The 18,454-nt window shown below is 46.2% G+C and overlaps 1 protein-coding gene across 2 annotated transcripts in view; it reads left to right on the forward strand.

The window, feature by feature from the left end:
- Positions 1–18,454, forward strand: part of TTC28 (tetratricopeptide repeat domain 28) — a 319,835-nt gene that overhangs the window by 230,430 nt on the left and 70,951 nt on the right. For both annotated transcript variants that reach the window (XM_084868121.1, XM_084868122.1), the window contains exon 7: positions 16,611–17,952. In XM_084868121.1, coding sequence (XP_084724247.1) covers positions 16,611–17,952 — 1,342 coding nt within the window. The remainder of the gene's footprint in view (positions 1–16,610; positions 17,953–18,454) is intronic.

The raw sequence follows: 18,454 nt of genomic DNA on the forward strand, positions 1-18,454 counted from the left end.
TCCAACTGGAGAGGTGGATAAGGCTGTCCTTCTGTGACCAAATCATTTGGGATATTAGACCCCCCTCCAGGAACTTTGTCCTGCACATTAGCATATGAAAGGCTCTGAGAAGTCCTGTGTTAACTTTGTTTAACCCAGTGTTTCATGCTCATTTGACCACAGAAGACACATGTGTCTCCACATTTATTAGCATCTTGTAGAACACAGCTGCTCTGCGGAGCAAGGTTTGCAAAACACAAAACTAGATGATTGCTTTGCTTTTGCAAAGTAATGTGTATGTGATGGTAGCCTTTCCCAGCAGAAGGGTAAGGCCTAAAACCTTTCCTTTTTCCATCTAAATTGACATAGTACAGGCTAGAGGGGACTCTTCAGGCCAGCGCACCTTGAGAACTGTCCTTATTTCTGTGGAAATACTGACTGCGTACTTCCTTAGATTGGAGTCACTCTGTGTGTAAGGGAACTGTCACAGAGAACAAGACTTGAAGAGGAATGTGGATTAGCTGCAAATACCGCAGGAGGCTGGAAGTGCTGCCCACCGCTGGGTTGCAAAACACTGGAAACCCATAGTTCCCTGTGGCCCAGCCCACCTAAAGTTCACTGAATTGGTCATTTTGAGCAATCTGACCGTGTCCAGGTCCTGTCCAATAATCAGATTAATCTATCTTGTAATTAGATTATTTTGTTACAGTAAGGAAAGGCCACTTGTTCTTTTGGGAACCATGCTTGTCCTTCACCAGCGACCCCTAGCGCCGAATAGTTTAGGAACTATTAGGATGGGACGTCACTACTTCAGAAACTGGGGCCATTGCTTCATAAGCTGCTCAGTGTAGAAGCCAGTCAGTGCCGCCGCATCATTTCACACCTGACTGGATGGAGAGCCACACCGTTCTTCCTCTTCGCTCCTCGCTAGGACCAGAGTGTTTTATTTCGTATGTTGTTCCCGCCTCAAAGGCACAGTGCCTTTCAGTGATAGAGAATATAGTAGTGACTTTGGTGCTTTCTAATTTCCATCCCCCCAGATCCGCTAAGGATTGCCGAAGGGTATGCGTAGTCCCTGAGCCCCCAGTGTGGTAATTTATGCAAATGACTCATAAAAGAAAACTCATTCTTTTGTCTCTCACTCAGTTTTTGTAATGAGCTATGCAACACTTTTTAAATTTAATGGTTGGGTATGTTTAAAGCATTTGTGAAATACTTATGAATGTATTTTTATGCTGAATAAATTTCATTAGTGATTTTTTTAAAAAAAAAAATCACTATTAGGCCAATTAGCCTATCTTATTAATGATTGGCGATAATCCCCTTCTCAAACAGACCTCTATGAACTGTTGGAAATAAAAGGCAGATTATGCATAGAAAGATGAATCCTCTTGCTGCAAGCTTACACAGCATTGATCTATCTACTCTTTTGTGTTAGCAAAGTTCAGAGTATAAAGCCTTTCCCCCCTCCCCACCGAGAGGTGGCGACACCAGTGGTCATTACAGCGAGCACCTACCTGCCAGAAGGCTCTGGGCATTGTTTGTGGCACTTCCGTTCCCACACTTACGGCCTACGTTATGATCGCACCTTCCCCACCGGGGGCACCTATATCCTCATCCCTCCGTCCCGGTGCCCACGACGGCACTGCAGTGAATGTTTGCTGAAAAAATGGTAAAGGCATTGCAGCCAGTGATGTCCAAGCCGAAAGAGATGAAGAAATCAGGCTCTTGTTCCCTCTTAGAGCTCACAGGACCTGCTTCTAAGGAGGTGAGATGGGAAGCAGGTACATAGTAACAGTGACCGGCTGTCTGGCTTGGGGTAGGTTGCTCCCCTTCTTTGTACTTCAGTTTCTCCATCTGGAAAATGAATGATTAATAACTTTGCCTCCCTCCAAGTAATACTATAAAGATGAAGGGAAGAGAGGGATGAGAGCATGGTGAGCTCTTTGGAGGCAAGATCTATGTAACACTAAGTCATCCTAATTGCCACGGTTATTATTTCTCTAGGGTGTGCAGTGTATTCAATTTATTCCTTTGAAGAACACAGAGGAGAGAGCTAGCTGGAACGGAGGGTTCACACTGGTGAGACGTAGAAGATGAGGCTGGTTAAGCGGTTTAGAATCATCTTTTTAGTATCAGGGAATCTTATGGGACTTTGTCCTAAGGCAGTACCTCTCCCGGGCCAGGGAGGAGCACACAACCAAGGTATGGGAGTGTGCAGAAGGCAACCAATTGATCTCTCTCTCTCTCTCTCTCTCTCTCATCTCCCCCCCCTCCATTCTCTCTAAAAAAATCAATTAAAAAGTGTCCGCGGGTGGGGATTAAAAAAAAGAAAAAGTAGAAAATAATAATGAGAAAGCAAGTTGGTTTGGGAATAAGGATTAGAGGAAAAAGAAGACAGGTGAATTGCAAGGAACCTAAAAATGTAAAATCTGCAAAGAAGTTAGAACTGAGCAGAACTGATAAAGTAGGAAGCTGAGTCAGTGAAGTGGAGAATTAGCTCTATCAGAATAGAGAAGAAAAGAACAGAGAGATGAAGACAAGAATTGGAAAGGGTTACTAGGGTTTGAAGGGTCTTTTTCTCGTCATGCTCCCACATCATAGTTGGCTAGTGTGTTGTAAGATGGCTTCAGTTGACAAGAGAAATCTGAACCTGTCATGTACCTAGGAACTGCCCTTCTTTGGCTCCTTGGCCAGCACCATAAAATGTGTTTCTTTCACCACATCCTTCACCCTCATTTCGAATGAAATCTCCTGTCTAGCGTGATACCTCTGAAAGCCATCTGATAGAGTGCTGTCCCAGCACTTCCAAGAAGAGCTATTTTTTCATTGTGAAAACACTATGAGAAGAGCAGCTGAACTAATAACATTTTTTATTCTACAAAACAGAGCTGTAGAGCGCAGCATAGTGACCACCTTCATAACCAAGAAACTATCAAGGCAAGGAATGATTTGTTTACATCTGTAAGCCCATACTGAATGACCTAATTCTAAGCGAAGAGCTAATGCAGATATCTGTCATCAAAATACTTCTTATTACCATCTTCCTTTAAGGACCTGATCTTCTTTTAATTATGTTTAAAAATCCGTACCTATCATATGATCTCAATAATATAAACAAAACGATCTACACCAACACCAAAACAAATCATCAGGAACTATACGAAAATATTAGCCATGATTATCTCAGAGTCATGAGTAATACAAATATTGAGAGATAGGTCAATGGATAGATCAATAGATTAAAAAGAGAAATTTTCTGTATTTTACATTTTCTTCATTGAATATCGTAATAATAGTTTTTTGGCTAAACAGAAAATCTGATCTGAAATGGCTTTTTCTCACACAGTAAGTGTGAGGCACCTGACCTTGGTTCAGAGGTGAAGGATAACCCTGCAGTCTCTTGTCCTTTCTCCTTATGCCTCATGGTCACCTGACGGCCACTGAAGCTCCGGCATCAGGACTTGTTCAGATCAGGAGGAGCAAGGGATCCCGAGCCAGCTGCTCTGTATCCTCTTCTCAGAAAAGCAAAAGCTTTCCTTAAAATGGCAGCAGACTTTGCTTTTATCCACTGGCCACAACAGTGCCACTTCGCCACCCCTGGCTGCAAGGGAGACCAGGAGAGCGAGTGGTTAGCTTTCCAGCCTCACAGCCAGAGGCAGTGAGGGGGAAGGGGGACTTGAAAAGGAGTGTTGGGTGAGCCAAACTTTGCTGGCTGCCAGAGCATTTTTTAACCATGTATTATTTTTATAATTGGAAACATATTTTTGAGATTGTTATGTTCAATTTTAATCTATTATAGAATCTCAATAATGTAAAAATATGCACACCAAGAAGACAAAAAAAAAAAAAAAAAAAAAAAAAAAGAAAAGAAAAGAAAAGAAAAGAAAGAAAGAGAGAAAGAAAGCCACAGGAGCATTGAAGTTGTCTGCTCTGGGTCTTGACACAAATGGTATTCTGCATTAGCATACTCCACGGGATCAAGGCAGGAGAGGCTGGGTGGTCCGTTTATTTGTATTTACGTGGAAGAAGTGGTTGACAAGACAGGAGTGTAGACGGACAGGTGACTGGCCCGGCAGGGTAGACAGGGACCGAACCCTTCCTGACGGAGCAGGTTTGCGGTTTGTCAAGAACCAACAAATGTCTCGGAAGCTCTAGTCCAGGCCATTTCCACAGGCTTCTCTGACGTGAATAAACGCGGCAAATGGGGGTTTAGGTTTAGAGTGGTCACAAGAGCTTTCTAGGAAGACATGTTCAAATGTCATCTCTGTGCTGTAAGAGTAAGCCAGCATCAGGAGCCTCTAACTTCCTAAGCAAATCACTCTCGATTAAACAGAAAGGGAAGAAAACCTGAAAGCAGTAAGTGGATTCACAATGTCAATCCCATTTTGCTCTTTTCCGTGTTTTGGAAATTGCCCTAACCAAAAGCCCATGTACTAATAGAAAAACGAGCAGAATATATGAATCACTTGTTTTGATAGCATTATGCTTAATCTAGCTAGAACACTTCACACAGTCATAGAGTATGAGTTTTCTATCCAGCATGAGTTTTTAAAATGAAGCTTTTCAGTCCTGATTGCCTTGGGAAAGCAGATTTCATAATTTGCTCTCCAGCCTTGCTGGAAAATCCATCTGTCTTTGCAATTGAATTTGCAAAGTGAAATCATTTCGAAGGGCTGTTCTTTTGGCCAGCTCCTCTGCTCCTCCTCCCTTTCCCTGTCTGTTTCCAGGGCTCCCTGTTGGCCTGGGCAGACCACGCCATCCTCTCATCCTCTCTGAAGGAATGATGCGGCCCTGGGGGATGGGCTCTGTCCACCCCCCACCCCCCACCTCCAACCCCCTTACCTCCCAGACCGCACAGCTGAATTCTGCAGCAGTTGCGCCTCAGACTCTGCTGGGCGGGGAGGCGGTGGACCTGAGCTCACCCCTGCTCTGAAACTGGGGGACCCCATGGCCGTGGTGAGTGTCTTCAGAGCAGACCCAGCCTTTGTTCTAGAGTCAAATAAGATAACGGAGGCCCCAGTGCTCCGAAAACTGACAAGTGCCATAAAGTGTTACCCTGTTTCCCCGAAAATAAGACAGTGTCTTATATTAATTTTTTCTCCCAAAGTTGTGCTAGGTCTTATTTTCAGGGGATGTCTTATCTTTCCATGCGCTAGGTCTTATTTTCGGAGGATGTCTTATTTTCGGGAAACACGGTAGATGTAATTCTGCTCCACCATTTACAATCATTTTCGGAACCTTGAGTTTTAGGTTACCTGAGTGTATATCCAGTAGGCAGTTAGACTTAGGAGACTAAGATTTGGGAGAGAACTCTGAGCTGGAATGGCATATTTTGAGTCATGGTATTAAATGAGATCACCAAGGAAATTTTTGTATATTATTTTTATTATTTAGGAAGGGTTCCATTCTCCTTTATTTATTTATTTATTTATTTATTTATTTATTTATTTATTTATTTATTTTAAAAATATATATTTATTGATTTCAGAGAAGAAGAGAGAGGGAGAGAGAGATAGAAACATCAGTGATGGGAGAAAATCATTGATTGGCTGTCTCCTGCACACACTGGGGATTGAGCCCACAACTTGGACTGACTGGGAATCGAACCGTGACCTCCTGGTTCATAGGTCAACCCTTAACCACTGAGCCACGCCAGTCCGACCCCTTCTCCCTTATTAATTATCACAATGACACGGAGAGGAAGCCTATAACTTATTTTCACAGTGAACCATATTTCACAGGTAAAAAGAAAAACTGTGGTGAAGGCAATCAGTCAGGAGGCCAGATTTTAAAATTAAGGTTTCCACTTTCTCAGTCTTTTGCTTAAATTATTGGATACCAGCCAACAGACTTACCAAGTAATTAGCTTTGATGATTACTTTTAATAACTTCAACTGGATAACAGTACAGAAATGACTTTGTCCCCCCCCCACCACCACCACCACCATTATTAATTAGTGGCAGGGCATAAAAGCACCTCGGAGCACCCAGTATTTTTCAGTGTGGTCTGTTGACATTTGGGAGTGTGGTAATTCTTCATTGCGCAGGACTTTCCCGTATAGTACAGGCTGTTTGGTGCTCCTGAGCCCACCCATGTAAGCCCCCAGATATTTTGACACCCAAAAATGCTTCACCACATTTCCAAATGCCCTTGGGGGGCTCCTGCCTCCTATGCAGAGACCACCTACCCTTAAGGAGGTGTGCCCCATTCTCACATCACATGCGGACATTGGCTATGGTATTCTCAGAGTCCAGGACTTTTGTCTCCCCTTTGATGAGAGGATCTGGTGTCCCGTTCCCTTTAGTGTACTCACGCTAGAGACATGGCTGCATCTAAGACTTAGAGTGAATTACTTTCTATAGGACAATAATGCTAGAGGGAGTGGCGGATTTTGATGTTGTGAACTGTAATGTTGAGGGCTATCGTTATTAAAGCTGTTTGGAATAATAGCAGTGTCCTAGAAAATGGAATATCACAAAGATGAAAACTTGAGGCCAGGAGAAGTGACTTTTCTAAGACCAGAAGCCAGTGAATTGGTAGCGCCAGGAACAGGGAACGACCAGTTTGGTCACAGCACCTTCCTACCAAAACACACTATCTCCAGGCAGCTGGTACTTTGGGGTTATTAAAGTTGATAGAAAGGGTCTCTGACACAAATTATTGCAAAATCGAGAAGTGGCAGACTAAGGGGTAGGCAGTGTACCTAGGCCATCAGTTGAGAATCCAACAAAGGTAAAAGGGTTTTTTGACGGCTGGCTCGTTTACAACTTCATTCCACAAAGGGCTTCACTTAGTTTACAATATCAGATGATGATACAATAGAAATAGAAAAATAAGATCCGGTAAATACACATCAAAGTAGGAAACCAGCATCAGGGGAAAGAGCCAAACCATGCAGCCTAAAGGCTAACAGTGTTATAGTAGAGGTCCGTGTTGAGTCAGAGCTTCCTGGTGGCCAAAGCAAAAAGAGTAACAAACAGTCCTCATTACCCAAAAGATGGGAGCGTAGAATTCCTCCAGGGAAGGAAAGCTGAATGCTAAGAGATTTCTCAAGGGAGATTTTATATAAGGTATTCTGGTAAAAAAAAAAAAAAAAAATTATAATATCAATAAAATTTTAACAGTAAAATTATAATAGATTTCTGTATGCTTTTTCTAATGGGAAACTTTAATCAAAACCAAATCAAGCCTGGCCCTGGCTGAGTAGCGCAGTTGGTTAGAGGGTCATCCCAGTATGACAAGATTGTGGGTTTGATTTCCTACCAGGGCACATACAAGAGTCAACTAATGGATACATAAATAAATGAAACAACAGATCGAGGTCTCTCTCCCTCCCCCCTCTCTCCCCACTCCCTAACTCTTCCTCTTTCTCTAAAATCAATCAATAAATAAAAGTAAAGAAAAAGCAAGTCAACCCTAGATCATTAAGGTTAAACCTCAATTAGTTGAAGCCTATCCAGTATGGGTCCCAGGTAATTTGCTTCAAGTTTATGGATTTCAGTGGGCTCCCTTGATTCCGGGCCAGAATTTAGAACATTCAGAGGAGCGGATCCCTTAAAACCCCCTCAGGACACTTCTATTAATAGGTGTCTCTCCTCTCACACAGACTTTGGAAGGAGAGTTTGAAACTGTAGGTTCTAACAAGGGCTTGGAGGATTGACATTGTATGGCACGTCCGTCAGGATGTGCTAGGATCTGGTGCAGTAACAACAGTCCACAAATCTTAGTGACCCAAAACACGAAAATAATGTATGCATCCACAGCCTGCCACAGGCTCTCATCGCCTTCAGGGGCAGCTCACTCACCCAGACCTCCAGCGGGACCACCTGGAAGGCACACTTCCCCGGCCAGGCAGGCAGCGGGAGAGCGCATGTGCTCCAGCTCCTAACGCTTCTCCCTGGAGGTGACACGTGGCTTGTACTCAGCACTGCAGCGGGCACCCCTGGCTTTCCCTGCGTAGGGAAATATGTATCCGAACGTAGGAGAGAACCAGAGAGTACAGGTCATTAGTAAAGTCTGCCACAGATCGGGGAGAAAGGCAGACCCAGCCAAGCGGTGGAGTGAGAAAGGCCGGCACAGAAAGCAGGGTGGGGAAGAGTGGACGGGCGAGTGGGGCCGCTCTGTGGCTGGCACAGCACAGGGAGCCCGGGCCAGGGAGGAGTGGGTGAGAGCGGGTCCAGAAAGCTCATACGTAAATGCATTTTCATCCACCAGCACTGGACTCCGCAGGCCACGGGGGCCCTAAGGGGGTACTCCATGGAGGCGGGCCTGGTCCTTTTTTTAGGGGCTCAGCTCAAGGGAGGAGCAGGAGGGCTATCTCTGCCTTTCAGTGATTCTACCTCCGACTTTGAAACAAAAGGACTGTTTGTTTCATATTGAAACGAACTCCCTGCAACATTCTCCGCATTGTTAACTTATGAGGGTGCCTCCCACCTCTTATTGTGATCCACAATGAAAACCAGGCACTCTGTGCCTCTTCCAAACAGTGACTAATGGCGGGGCTTGGCCAGGCAGGCCCGGCATATTTTTCACTCTGCTCTGGGCTTCCCACCAACTTCTCTGAGTGGCCTGGCCCCGGCCATTAGGGATGGTTGTGCCTAGCGCTTCCTACCTCATCATCCATCTCCGGAGCACCCCTCTCCAGCCACCTCCTTTTTAAATAGGTTTAATTATTATTTCCCCTGCTTCACGGCACAATTAATCTTCCCCACCGCCTCAGAATTTACGGCCGCGCAGACCCAGGGAGTTTCTGAGCTATTCACCTGCAGAGCCTTGGTTTTTAACTCTCTGAGGGAAGTAGGCAGCGGGGCCATGTCTGCAGGCAGTGAAATACCTGTGGGCTCCAGCGGGCTCCAGGCTGGCTTCTTGCCATTATTTACCCCAGGCGTGCTGGACAATGGCAGGAGGGGGCCACAGAGGAACTGCCTTGGCCTCTGTTCCGCCTACGGGGAGCCTTAAGGGTCAGGAGTGAGCCATTAGGGCTCTCTATTCCGACTACATTTTATTTCCTCCAAGTTTGGTTATGAGATGAATACGTTCTGCGGAACCTAAAGTATGGCAGGGCAGCTATAGTTAACAATACTTAATATATCTGAAATTTGCTGAGAGTAGATACTAAACATCCTCACTGCAGAAGATGATGCATGTGCTATTGAACTTGATGGTGGCAATAATCTCACAATGTATTAATATCAAATAATCTCATTCCACACTTTAAATATTTATGGTTTTGTCAGTTATCCCTCAACAAAGCCGGGCGCAGAGGAAGACAGGTAGTTTCTAAGGGAGTGTGTTTGTGGGAGGGAGAGGTGACATCCATTTATAGCGGCTCCTCCGAGTGGAAACAGAAGGGAAGGGCAGTTGGGATCTGGGACAAAAGTGCCACTCAGCTCTCAGTGTCACTAAAGACACCCTCAAGTGCCGCTAAAGCAGAAGATAACAGGCTCTCAGCTTCACTTATCCTGTGGAGGAGCCGGAAGGGCTGGTGGGTTTGGTAGGAAAAGTAGACAGATGTAATTAAGATCAATCATGGCAGAAGAGACATGGATGGCCCAAGAGGTGGTGCCCACACTAGTGATTACATCTGCCTCCTCCTCCTCCTCCTTTTTCTCCTCCTCCTCTTCTTCCTGCTCCTCCTCCTCCTCTGCCTCCTCCTCCTCCTGTTCCTCCTCCTCCTGCTCTTTCTCCTCCTCCTGCTCTTCCTCCTCCTCTTCCTCCTCCTGCTCCTCCTCCTCCTCCTCCTCCTCCTTCTCCTCTTCCTCCTCTTCCTCCTCTTCCTTCTCCTCCTCCTCCTCCTCCTCCTCTTCCTTCTTCTCCTCCTCTTCCTCCAGTCCTTAGGAGTTTCCGGTCTCTAATGTGCACTTCTGTGCTCTAGATACAGACTTAGCCAGGCTGTCGGTACATAGCCGCCGCCGGGCTGCCTTGGCCTGCCAGTGTAGTGTTGGTAAAGAAGTGGGTATGGAATCATGACCGCTTTTCACCAGCGGCATTCCAGAAGGGGAGCAGATGAAAGAGTGGACTCCTGCGTCAGAAGAATGAGGTTCCAGTGCTAGTCTTGCCCCTGAGAGCTGGGTGCCCCGCACGTTTGTGAGTCTTCCGGGTCTCTGAGACCACGGTAGTGACCTCAGGGCTGTTTTGAAGTGCGAATGAGATCATCAGATGGAGAGCAGGCACCAGTTCTCAGGAAAAGCTTACCTACTGGTAGCTGACGTCATAGAACTGGTTTTTGAATTTCTGCCATTTAAAAATACAATAGCTGTACCTTTGCTGTCCTTCAGGGACAAAAAATAATGGGGACTTGTCTCCGGGCACATAAATAGTAACCGGAGAGTGAGTTAGAGAAAACATCCAGTGGTTGCATTTCTGGTCGAGAGCACTGTGATTCCAGCCATCTGTTTACTACCAGGCATTCCTCCTCTTCCCCACCCCGAGCTTTGAGCTATTTTAGGTCCAAAATCCAGAAGCTCCGTGTGGAACCTGAGAGGGAGAGGAACCAGGGGACTGAAGAGGTCTGCAGCCGGAGTGCGGGGTGTCCTGGAGAACCGGGGCCGCTCCTCCCGGCGAGGGGGCGCCGGGAAGAGCCATTGAGCATGTGCAGCAGGTGCTCCCAGCTGCTTTCACCGTCCCCTCCCCCGTTTCCTGTTTGAGAGACAGGATATCATGTTGTCCTTTAGGATCGCTTGAAATGAAAGGTACAACTAAGTATCATGACAATAAAATTGGAACAATGGGACAGAGCACGTGTTGTTTTCAGCATGTTCATGCCCTCCTCCGGGCCTGGAGAAGGATAAGGAGGCTGGGGTAGCTATAGAGGCTGGCGGCCAGCTGATTTCTTTCTCTCCCGTGGCCCCAAAGACAAGGACATGAACTTGAACATCCACATCAGGACTTAGCGATGAGACAGTTTCCTGGTCCAGAGTGGGCTACAGAATAGTACTCTGCATATCTTTAGGATTTGATTTAACTCTCTATTGTGGGATTTTACACACACACACACACACACACACACACACACACAGATAGGACCGTATAACTAAACTCATAACCCAATTACCAACCTTTCGCTAATCTTGTTTCATCTATTTTCATAAACGCACGCCCATGCTTACTTCCCAACCCCGCTGGAGTTTTTAAAGTCAGTCGTAGACACCGTGTCATTTCATTTGTAAATGCTTCCATATCCAGCCGCGTCTCCAAAGGGAAGGAGGATCTGCAGATGAGAACTTTATAGAACACAGCTACTGTCCCGGCTCACACCTAGTGAAGCTGATTAATAACAGCTCCTTCAGATCTTCTGCTGCTTTGGAGAGCAGATGGGCTGCGGGTCCAGAGTCCCTTCCTCAGCTCTGCCGCTAACGCACTTCCTCTGCCTGGGCCCTGACTTGTAAAGGGACCCTGCGAGAGGGCCTCTTCCATTCCCCACTCTTACGTCTCCCCTGAGAACAGCGGGCGATGCGGCCAGGACGGAAGCAGAGGATGAACTCTTAAGCCCCCATCTGGATCATGAGCTATTAATAATCAGAACAGTAATCTGTTCAGGAAACGAGAAGAGCGCTCCCATTGTTGTGGAGGCACACTGAAGGCCTGCTTTTACAGACTTCACAGTGACAATGCAGTCCGAGTTCACCGCTGAAACACCAAGCATTCTAGTTACGGCGGAGATTCTCCTGCTTGGCTTGTCCTGTGCGCTCCTCCATTGGTGTTTGCTGGTCATGGTCAGTAATAAAAGCAGAATGCATTGAGCACTTACTAGGTCCCCGCCCTGTGCTAGCGCCCAGTGAGCATGGTCTCCTTGGCGTTCACAGGGGCTCTTTGCAGTCGGTATTGCTATTCCCGGGGCGGTGACCACTCCTGACACAGAGGTGGAGGCCGGCGGTGCTGCTGTATAAACCCACAGCCACACCCCCTGTGCGAACCGCTTTGTGGAAGTTCTTCTGCCCCACTAATCTTCATTTAATTCCCCTCCCCGAGCACGTTGTCACCTCGCGCGCCCCGCTGACAGGCCCTCTGCAGGCCCTCCTCTGAGTGACGGCCCTGGAAAATCCAGCCGCGTCTCCAAAGGGAAGGAGGATCTGTAGATTATCTCCTCAGCATGGGCAGTCACTCCGCTGGCAGCTCTCGGCAGCTTTTATGTTGCCTCAATAAAGAGAGAGGCTGCCAATTGTGTGTAATGTTCCGTTCAGAATTCTCCCGGCTGGCAGCGGCGAGACAGCAGAGACGCAGGGCAGATGAAAAAAACCCCCCACTCAGCCGGATCCATATCCTCTTACCTCTGCTCGTGTCCAGAGGTTGTTTTGAGAATCTTCCTGTAATTCTTTATAGATCCTTGGAAGCATCAGACCGGGGGGAAAGGGAGGAGGGAAGGGAGGTGCGCGGGCAAGCTGGCTGGGGGTCAGATCATTTTGCCATAACCAGCAGGCAGCTTCTTTCACAAACCATTGAACCCTGAGTAGCCATTATCATCCCAACTGCTCCCCATTAACCAGGCCAGACTCTTAAGGCCCTGAGAGCAAGCCAGCATTTCTTTTCCTTTCTCTCACTCCGCTCATGCCATGCTTAGAAAGCATGCTATCGTTCACACAGATAATTGACATATACTAATACGTTTCTCATACCATTTCTTTGAGATGAATGTAACCTGGCCTTATGAATAGATGGCAAACAACATTACAAAGTTTTCCATTTAAAAAAGAAAGAAGAGTGGCTATCTCAAAGATGCTCAGCTAATGATGGGAGAGCCAGGCTTGTCGAACAGCCTTAAAGCTCTGTTCCTGGCCATTATGGTGTGCCTTCTGGATACTGAGCCAGCTTCCTGGGTGCTGGGGGACCGGTGGGCACGGGGGAGCTAGCAAGGAGACCTGTGTCCTCGGTGGCGGGGAGCAGGGAAAAACCCGAGCTTCCTCTGATTGCCTTCTCTGAAGGTCTCAACGCCCTCTTAGCAACCGACTAGTGATCATATTGGCTTAAAAATCATTACAGTGAAAGCCGAAGGCGGGAGGAGGGGAGATCGATGTAAAGGCATTGCTGGGGAGGCAGTGCTCAGGGGGCTTGTGGGCACTGCTGCCACCCTCCCGGCTCCGGCTCTGTCCCTGACTCTGGGCTGGTGGCTGGGCAGATATTTTGGCTCCTGTTCCAGAAATGCAGAAGCTGAGGAGAGAGGGAGGGAAATGATTCATTTTCTCTAAGGATACCTGGAAATTTGAAATCTCAAAGTTATCTCTTTAGATAAAAGCATTTTAAGGGTCCAGGCCAACTGCAGGTCTTTAGAACGGAAATGTTTACATCACTGATAATTTCCCCCCACTAACGGGTTCTAGGTAATGCAATGCTGAGGTGTTTCCTCTTGGGCAGCTTAGACTTCCTAACCTTGAGACAGGTTCTGAAAAGCTCGCATCCTTACAGCTGGATGCTGGTGACATCTCTGACCCAGGGGAGTGGCCAGATCCAATCCCCGGGAATATTACTCCTCTTATTGGATCAGTTTCAAAAATACTTTTCGTAATTTTTAAACCAAGGGTTATGCATTCATCATAGGAAAAACACTGACAATACAAATAATCAATAAAAAATAAAAGCTGCCATTCCACCATCCAAAAATTATTATTGTTAACCTTTAAGTAGATTTTATGTTGTATGTGTGTATATTATAAATGTAAATATATACATATATCCTATTCATATTTTTATTAAAATATACTGTTTGTGACCATCTATCCCATTAATATATTGTAAATTTCCCATGCCAAAATGTAAACTTCTATTTTACCATTTTAATGGTACCATGTTATTGCATTGCATAGAGTACCATGATTTCTTAATTATTTTTAAATTACATATTTTACTCATACAAGCAAATACACAGAAGAATTGCCATAGCTTATTTAATCTCTGCCACCTCCAGCATTCCTTTCCCTTAAAGCATCTAGTAAGTCCAGTAACTGGCATTTGAATTTCACTTTATAGTTTACAATACACTTGTACACACATTATTCCATTTGATCCTCACTACCGCCCTCTAAGGCTTGTATCATATTACTGTTTTCCTCATTTTATAGATGAACCTTAAAAAGCTCAGAGAGGCCAAGACCGGTTTGGCTCAATGGATAGAGCATCAGCTTGGGAACTGAAGGGTCCCGGGTTCGATTCCGGTCAGGGGCATGTACCTTGGTTGCGGGCATATCTCCAGTGGGGGGTGTGCAAGAGGCAGCTGGTCAATGATTCTCTCTCATCGATGTTTCTATCTCTCTGTCTCTCTCCATTCCTCTCTCTACAAAATCAATAAAATATATTTAAAAAAAAAAAAAAAGCTCAGAGAGGCTAAGTGATGTATGTAGTACACAACTACACAACTCCTGTGGTATGACAGCCCTCCTTCGTAGGCGGGAGGAAGTGGGGACAGAAGAGTGGCCCTGACATGCTCCTGTCTCCCCCCTCACTTAAGCGTTTATTATGTGGACTGGTTTCGTGACTGTCTCCCTTGTGACTCTGTGTGCTTTTTGAGAGCAGACACCTGTCTTTATTTCTCCTCTCCCCTGCTCCCACCACAGCATTAGTGTACAATACTCAGTTAATGTTTCCTGGGTCTGTGTGACAATGAGTGAATGAACAGGTGAATGAATGAACGAACTAATGAAAGGTGTCACAGAGATAAGCAAATTGCAGAGGCTGGATTTTGACAGCTTTCTCCATGCCTCTATTTTCAGTTCAGATATTTTAATAACCCAGCGTGGTGTCTCTGAGTTTTTGTACTTCTGCAGGTTTTTGTCACCACTGCAAAGCTCCCGCACTGCTGCATGGAAAAGCATGTTCAAAACCAAGGGCAAGGAGAAGCCTGTGTGCATGCTAGATTCCCTCTAGCTTTTCCAGTGCCCACCCTGGCCCCAACTGGGATGAACCAGGCTAACCTTAAAAGCATCTCTGAAGTTACCTCTATAATACCCCTCATTTGGAAATACTTGATATTTATGATCTCACTTAACTGCTTGTGAAAACAATGGGCTTAGTTTAGCAACTTATAGCATAGTGTATGAGGGTTGTTTGAAGTGCTATTATTGTTGACAGTAAAAGCTGTATAGCAGAATTACAAGAAATTTTGGAATAAATATCATTCAAATCCCATCACCTAACAAGGCATCTATTTTTATTTTTGCATAATCTCCTCAAAGTCTAGTCCATGTGCATTTGTTTTATCCTACTCGTCACAGGAAACATACAGCATTGTTTTCTGCTTTTTCCACTTCATATTATTGTAAGAAGCCCTAGCCAGTTTGGCTCAGTGGGTAGAGCATCAGCCCGCAGACTGAAGGGTCACTGGTTTGATTCCAGCCATGGGCACTTACCTTGGTTGCAGGCTGGACCCCCAGCTGGCTGTGGTCGGGGTGCATGTGGGAGGCAACCAATTAATGTGCCTCTCTCACATCTATGTTTCTCTGTCGCTCCCCCTCCCTTCTACTTTCTCTGAAAAACAAGCCAAAAAAAAAAATTATTGTAAGAATCTCCCCTCCTCCCTCCCATTTTTCTGCATGGACTTTATAATTATCTTTTAAAAATGTTATTAATTTTTTTTAGAGAGACAGGAAGAGAGAGGGATAAAAAGATAGAAATATCCTTGAGAGAGAAACATCAGTTGACTGCCTCCTGCACACCTACTGGGGATCAAGCCCACAACCCGGGCATGTGCCCTGACCAGGCATCCAACCATGTCCTCTGGTTCATAGGTCACGCTCCACCTCTGAGCCACCCCAGTGGGGCATAACTATCTTTTTAATGACCAAGACCCCTCTATTGGATTGCTATATGGCGGCCCCTGTGTTGGCCATTTAAGACGTCCTGATTTCCCAGTAAGCAGTACTGTGGCAATAAACATTGTTATGCTTATAGCTCTGCATTTGCTGCCTGATTTCCTTAGAAGGCCGCCCTCCCAGGAGGGGCATTGCAGGGTCTGAGCAGCGCTGTGTGTGTGTGTGGCTCTGTCCACGCTGCTTCGCCAAAGGCCGTGCCAGCTTGTGTCCAGCAGTTGATGTGTTTACCAGTTTCAGGGCAACCTCATCAGAATGGGATGGTGTTTAAATTCTTTGTTTGCTAATTTAGTAAACGTAAAATGGTACCTCAGGGTTGCTTTATTTTGCATTTCTTTGATTATTAAAAGAAATTAGCATTTCCCCTCTGGGTCCTTTTTGGATTTTCTTGGATGTGAGTTGTCTGCTGCCTCAGTGCTTCGCCTGTTTCAGTAAATTTGAATCTTGATTTTTTAAAAAGTCAGACCGAGTAAAATCTTTACACATAATAGCTATTGCATTTTTAATATATATTTCCAGTATTGTGTTTGCTTTTTAATTTTATATATATATATATATATATATATATATATATATATATATATATATTTGTAGTAGAAAACATCTTATTTTTATAATCAAATCTGTCACTGTTTTTTTTTCATTGTTGTTGCTTCGAAGCATAGAAAGCTATCCTCCCTCTGGAGACCTAATAAATATTTAATTCTACCTGCTGTTATTTTAAGCTCTTTAATTCATCTGGATTGTATTTGAATATAACTTAAGTTGCACATTACATTTTTTTCCAGATTGCTAATGTTATTCTAACCTTTTTCTGTTCTCTTTCTCAGGAATCATACACCAGATGAAAGGCGATTATGACACTGCACTGAAACTCCACAAGACCCACCTGTGCATCGCCCAGGAGCTGAGCGACTACGCCGCCCAGGGCCGGGCCTACGGGAACATGGGCAATGCCTACAACGCGCTGGGCATGTACGACCAGGCGGTCAAGTACCACCGGCAGGAGCTGCAGATCTCCATGGAAGTGAACGACCGCGCCTCGCAGGCGTCCACGCACGGGAACCTCGCCGTGGCCTACCAGGCCCTGGGTGCCCACGACCGGGCCCTGCAGCACTATCAGAACCACCTGAACATTGCCCGCGAGCTGCGCGACATCCAGAGCGAGGCCCGGGCCCTCAGCAACCTGGGCAACTTCCACTGCTCCCGGGGCGAGTACGTCCAAGCCGCCCCCTACTATGAGCAGTACCTCCGGCTCTCCCCGGACCTCCAGGACATGGAGGGAGAAGGGAAGGTCTGCCACAATCTCGGCTACGCCCATTACTGCCTGGGCAACTACCAGGAGGCGGTGAAGTACTACGAGCAGGATCTGGCGCTGGCCAAAGACCTTCACGACAAACTGAGCCAAGCGAAAGCTTACTGCAACTTGGGCCTGGCCTTCAAGGCTCTGCTGAACTTCAGCAAAGCTGAGGAGTGTCAGAAGTACCTGCTGTCCCTAGCCCAGTCCCTGAATAATTCCCAGGCCAAGTTCCGAGCCTTAGGGAACCTGGGCGATATATTCGTCTGTAAAAAGGATATAAATGGTGCAATAAAATTCTATGAGCAGCAGCTGGGCCTAGCTCATCACGTAAAGGACAGAAGACTGGAGGCCAGCGCATACGCCGCCTTGGGCACTGCGTACCGAATGATCCAGAAATATGACAAGGCCTTGGGTTACCACACGCAGGAACTGGAGGTCTATCAGGAGCTGAGCGACCTGCCAGGGGAGTGCAGAGCCCACGGGCACCTGGCCGCTGTCTACATGGCCCTCGGGAAATACACAATGGCCTTCAAATGTTACGAAGAGCAGCTGGACCTCGGGCAGAAGCTGAAGGATCCAAGTCTAGAAGCCCAGGTCTATGGCAACATGGGCATCACCAAGATGAACATGAACGTGATGGAAGAAGCCATCGGCTACTTCGAGCAGCAGCTGGCCATGCTGCAGCAGCTAAGCGGGAACGAGTCTGTCCTCGACAGGGGCCGGGCCTACGGCAACCTGGGGGATTGCTACGAGGCCCTGGGTGACTACGAGGAAGCCATCAAGTACTACGAACAATATTTATCTGTGGCCCAGAGCCTGAATCGCATGCAAGACCAAGCCAAGGCTTACCGGGGCCTAGGAAACGGACACAGGTAAACACGTGGCTGATAAACTTGCACAAAGAGCCGCTGTGACAGCGATGGCACGTGGTTTGCTCACCACAAAACATTTTCATACCTACCTCGTTTGGTTCATCCAACGAGTCTGTGAATTAAGCAGGGGATAGGACTGCCTTTATGTTATGGAGGGGAGACTGAGGCCCCGAGAGGTTAGGCTAAGCTCCAGGATTACACAGTTTAAAAGCGACAGCTGAGAGTCACACCCGGGGCTCTTTGATTCCAACCGCATTGCCTTTCTGACTGCATCGTAATGAGCAAGATAAAAGATAATAAGAATGGGAAAGATGAGTGGATCAATTTAACCGAGAGCTGTTCTGAATGCCTCCCGCATTATATGAAGTGTTTTTTAATACATCATCTGTACCCACCAATTATTTGGCCCCCATTTTGTTGCTTTTAGGGAAAGCCATTTGATGATGGCGGCAGTGAATAAATATATACTATCACCATGCCAGGTACCTTGCATATATATCTT

Source organism: Pipistrellus hanaki, assembly GCF_964339955.1.
Source record: "Pipistrellus hanaki genome assembly, chromosome: 19".
Classification (NCBI taxonomy): Eukaryota; Metazoa; Chordata; class Mammalia; order Chiroptera; family Vespertilionidae; genus Pipistrellus; species Pipistrellus hanaki.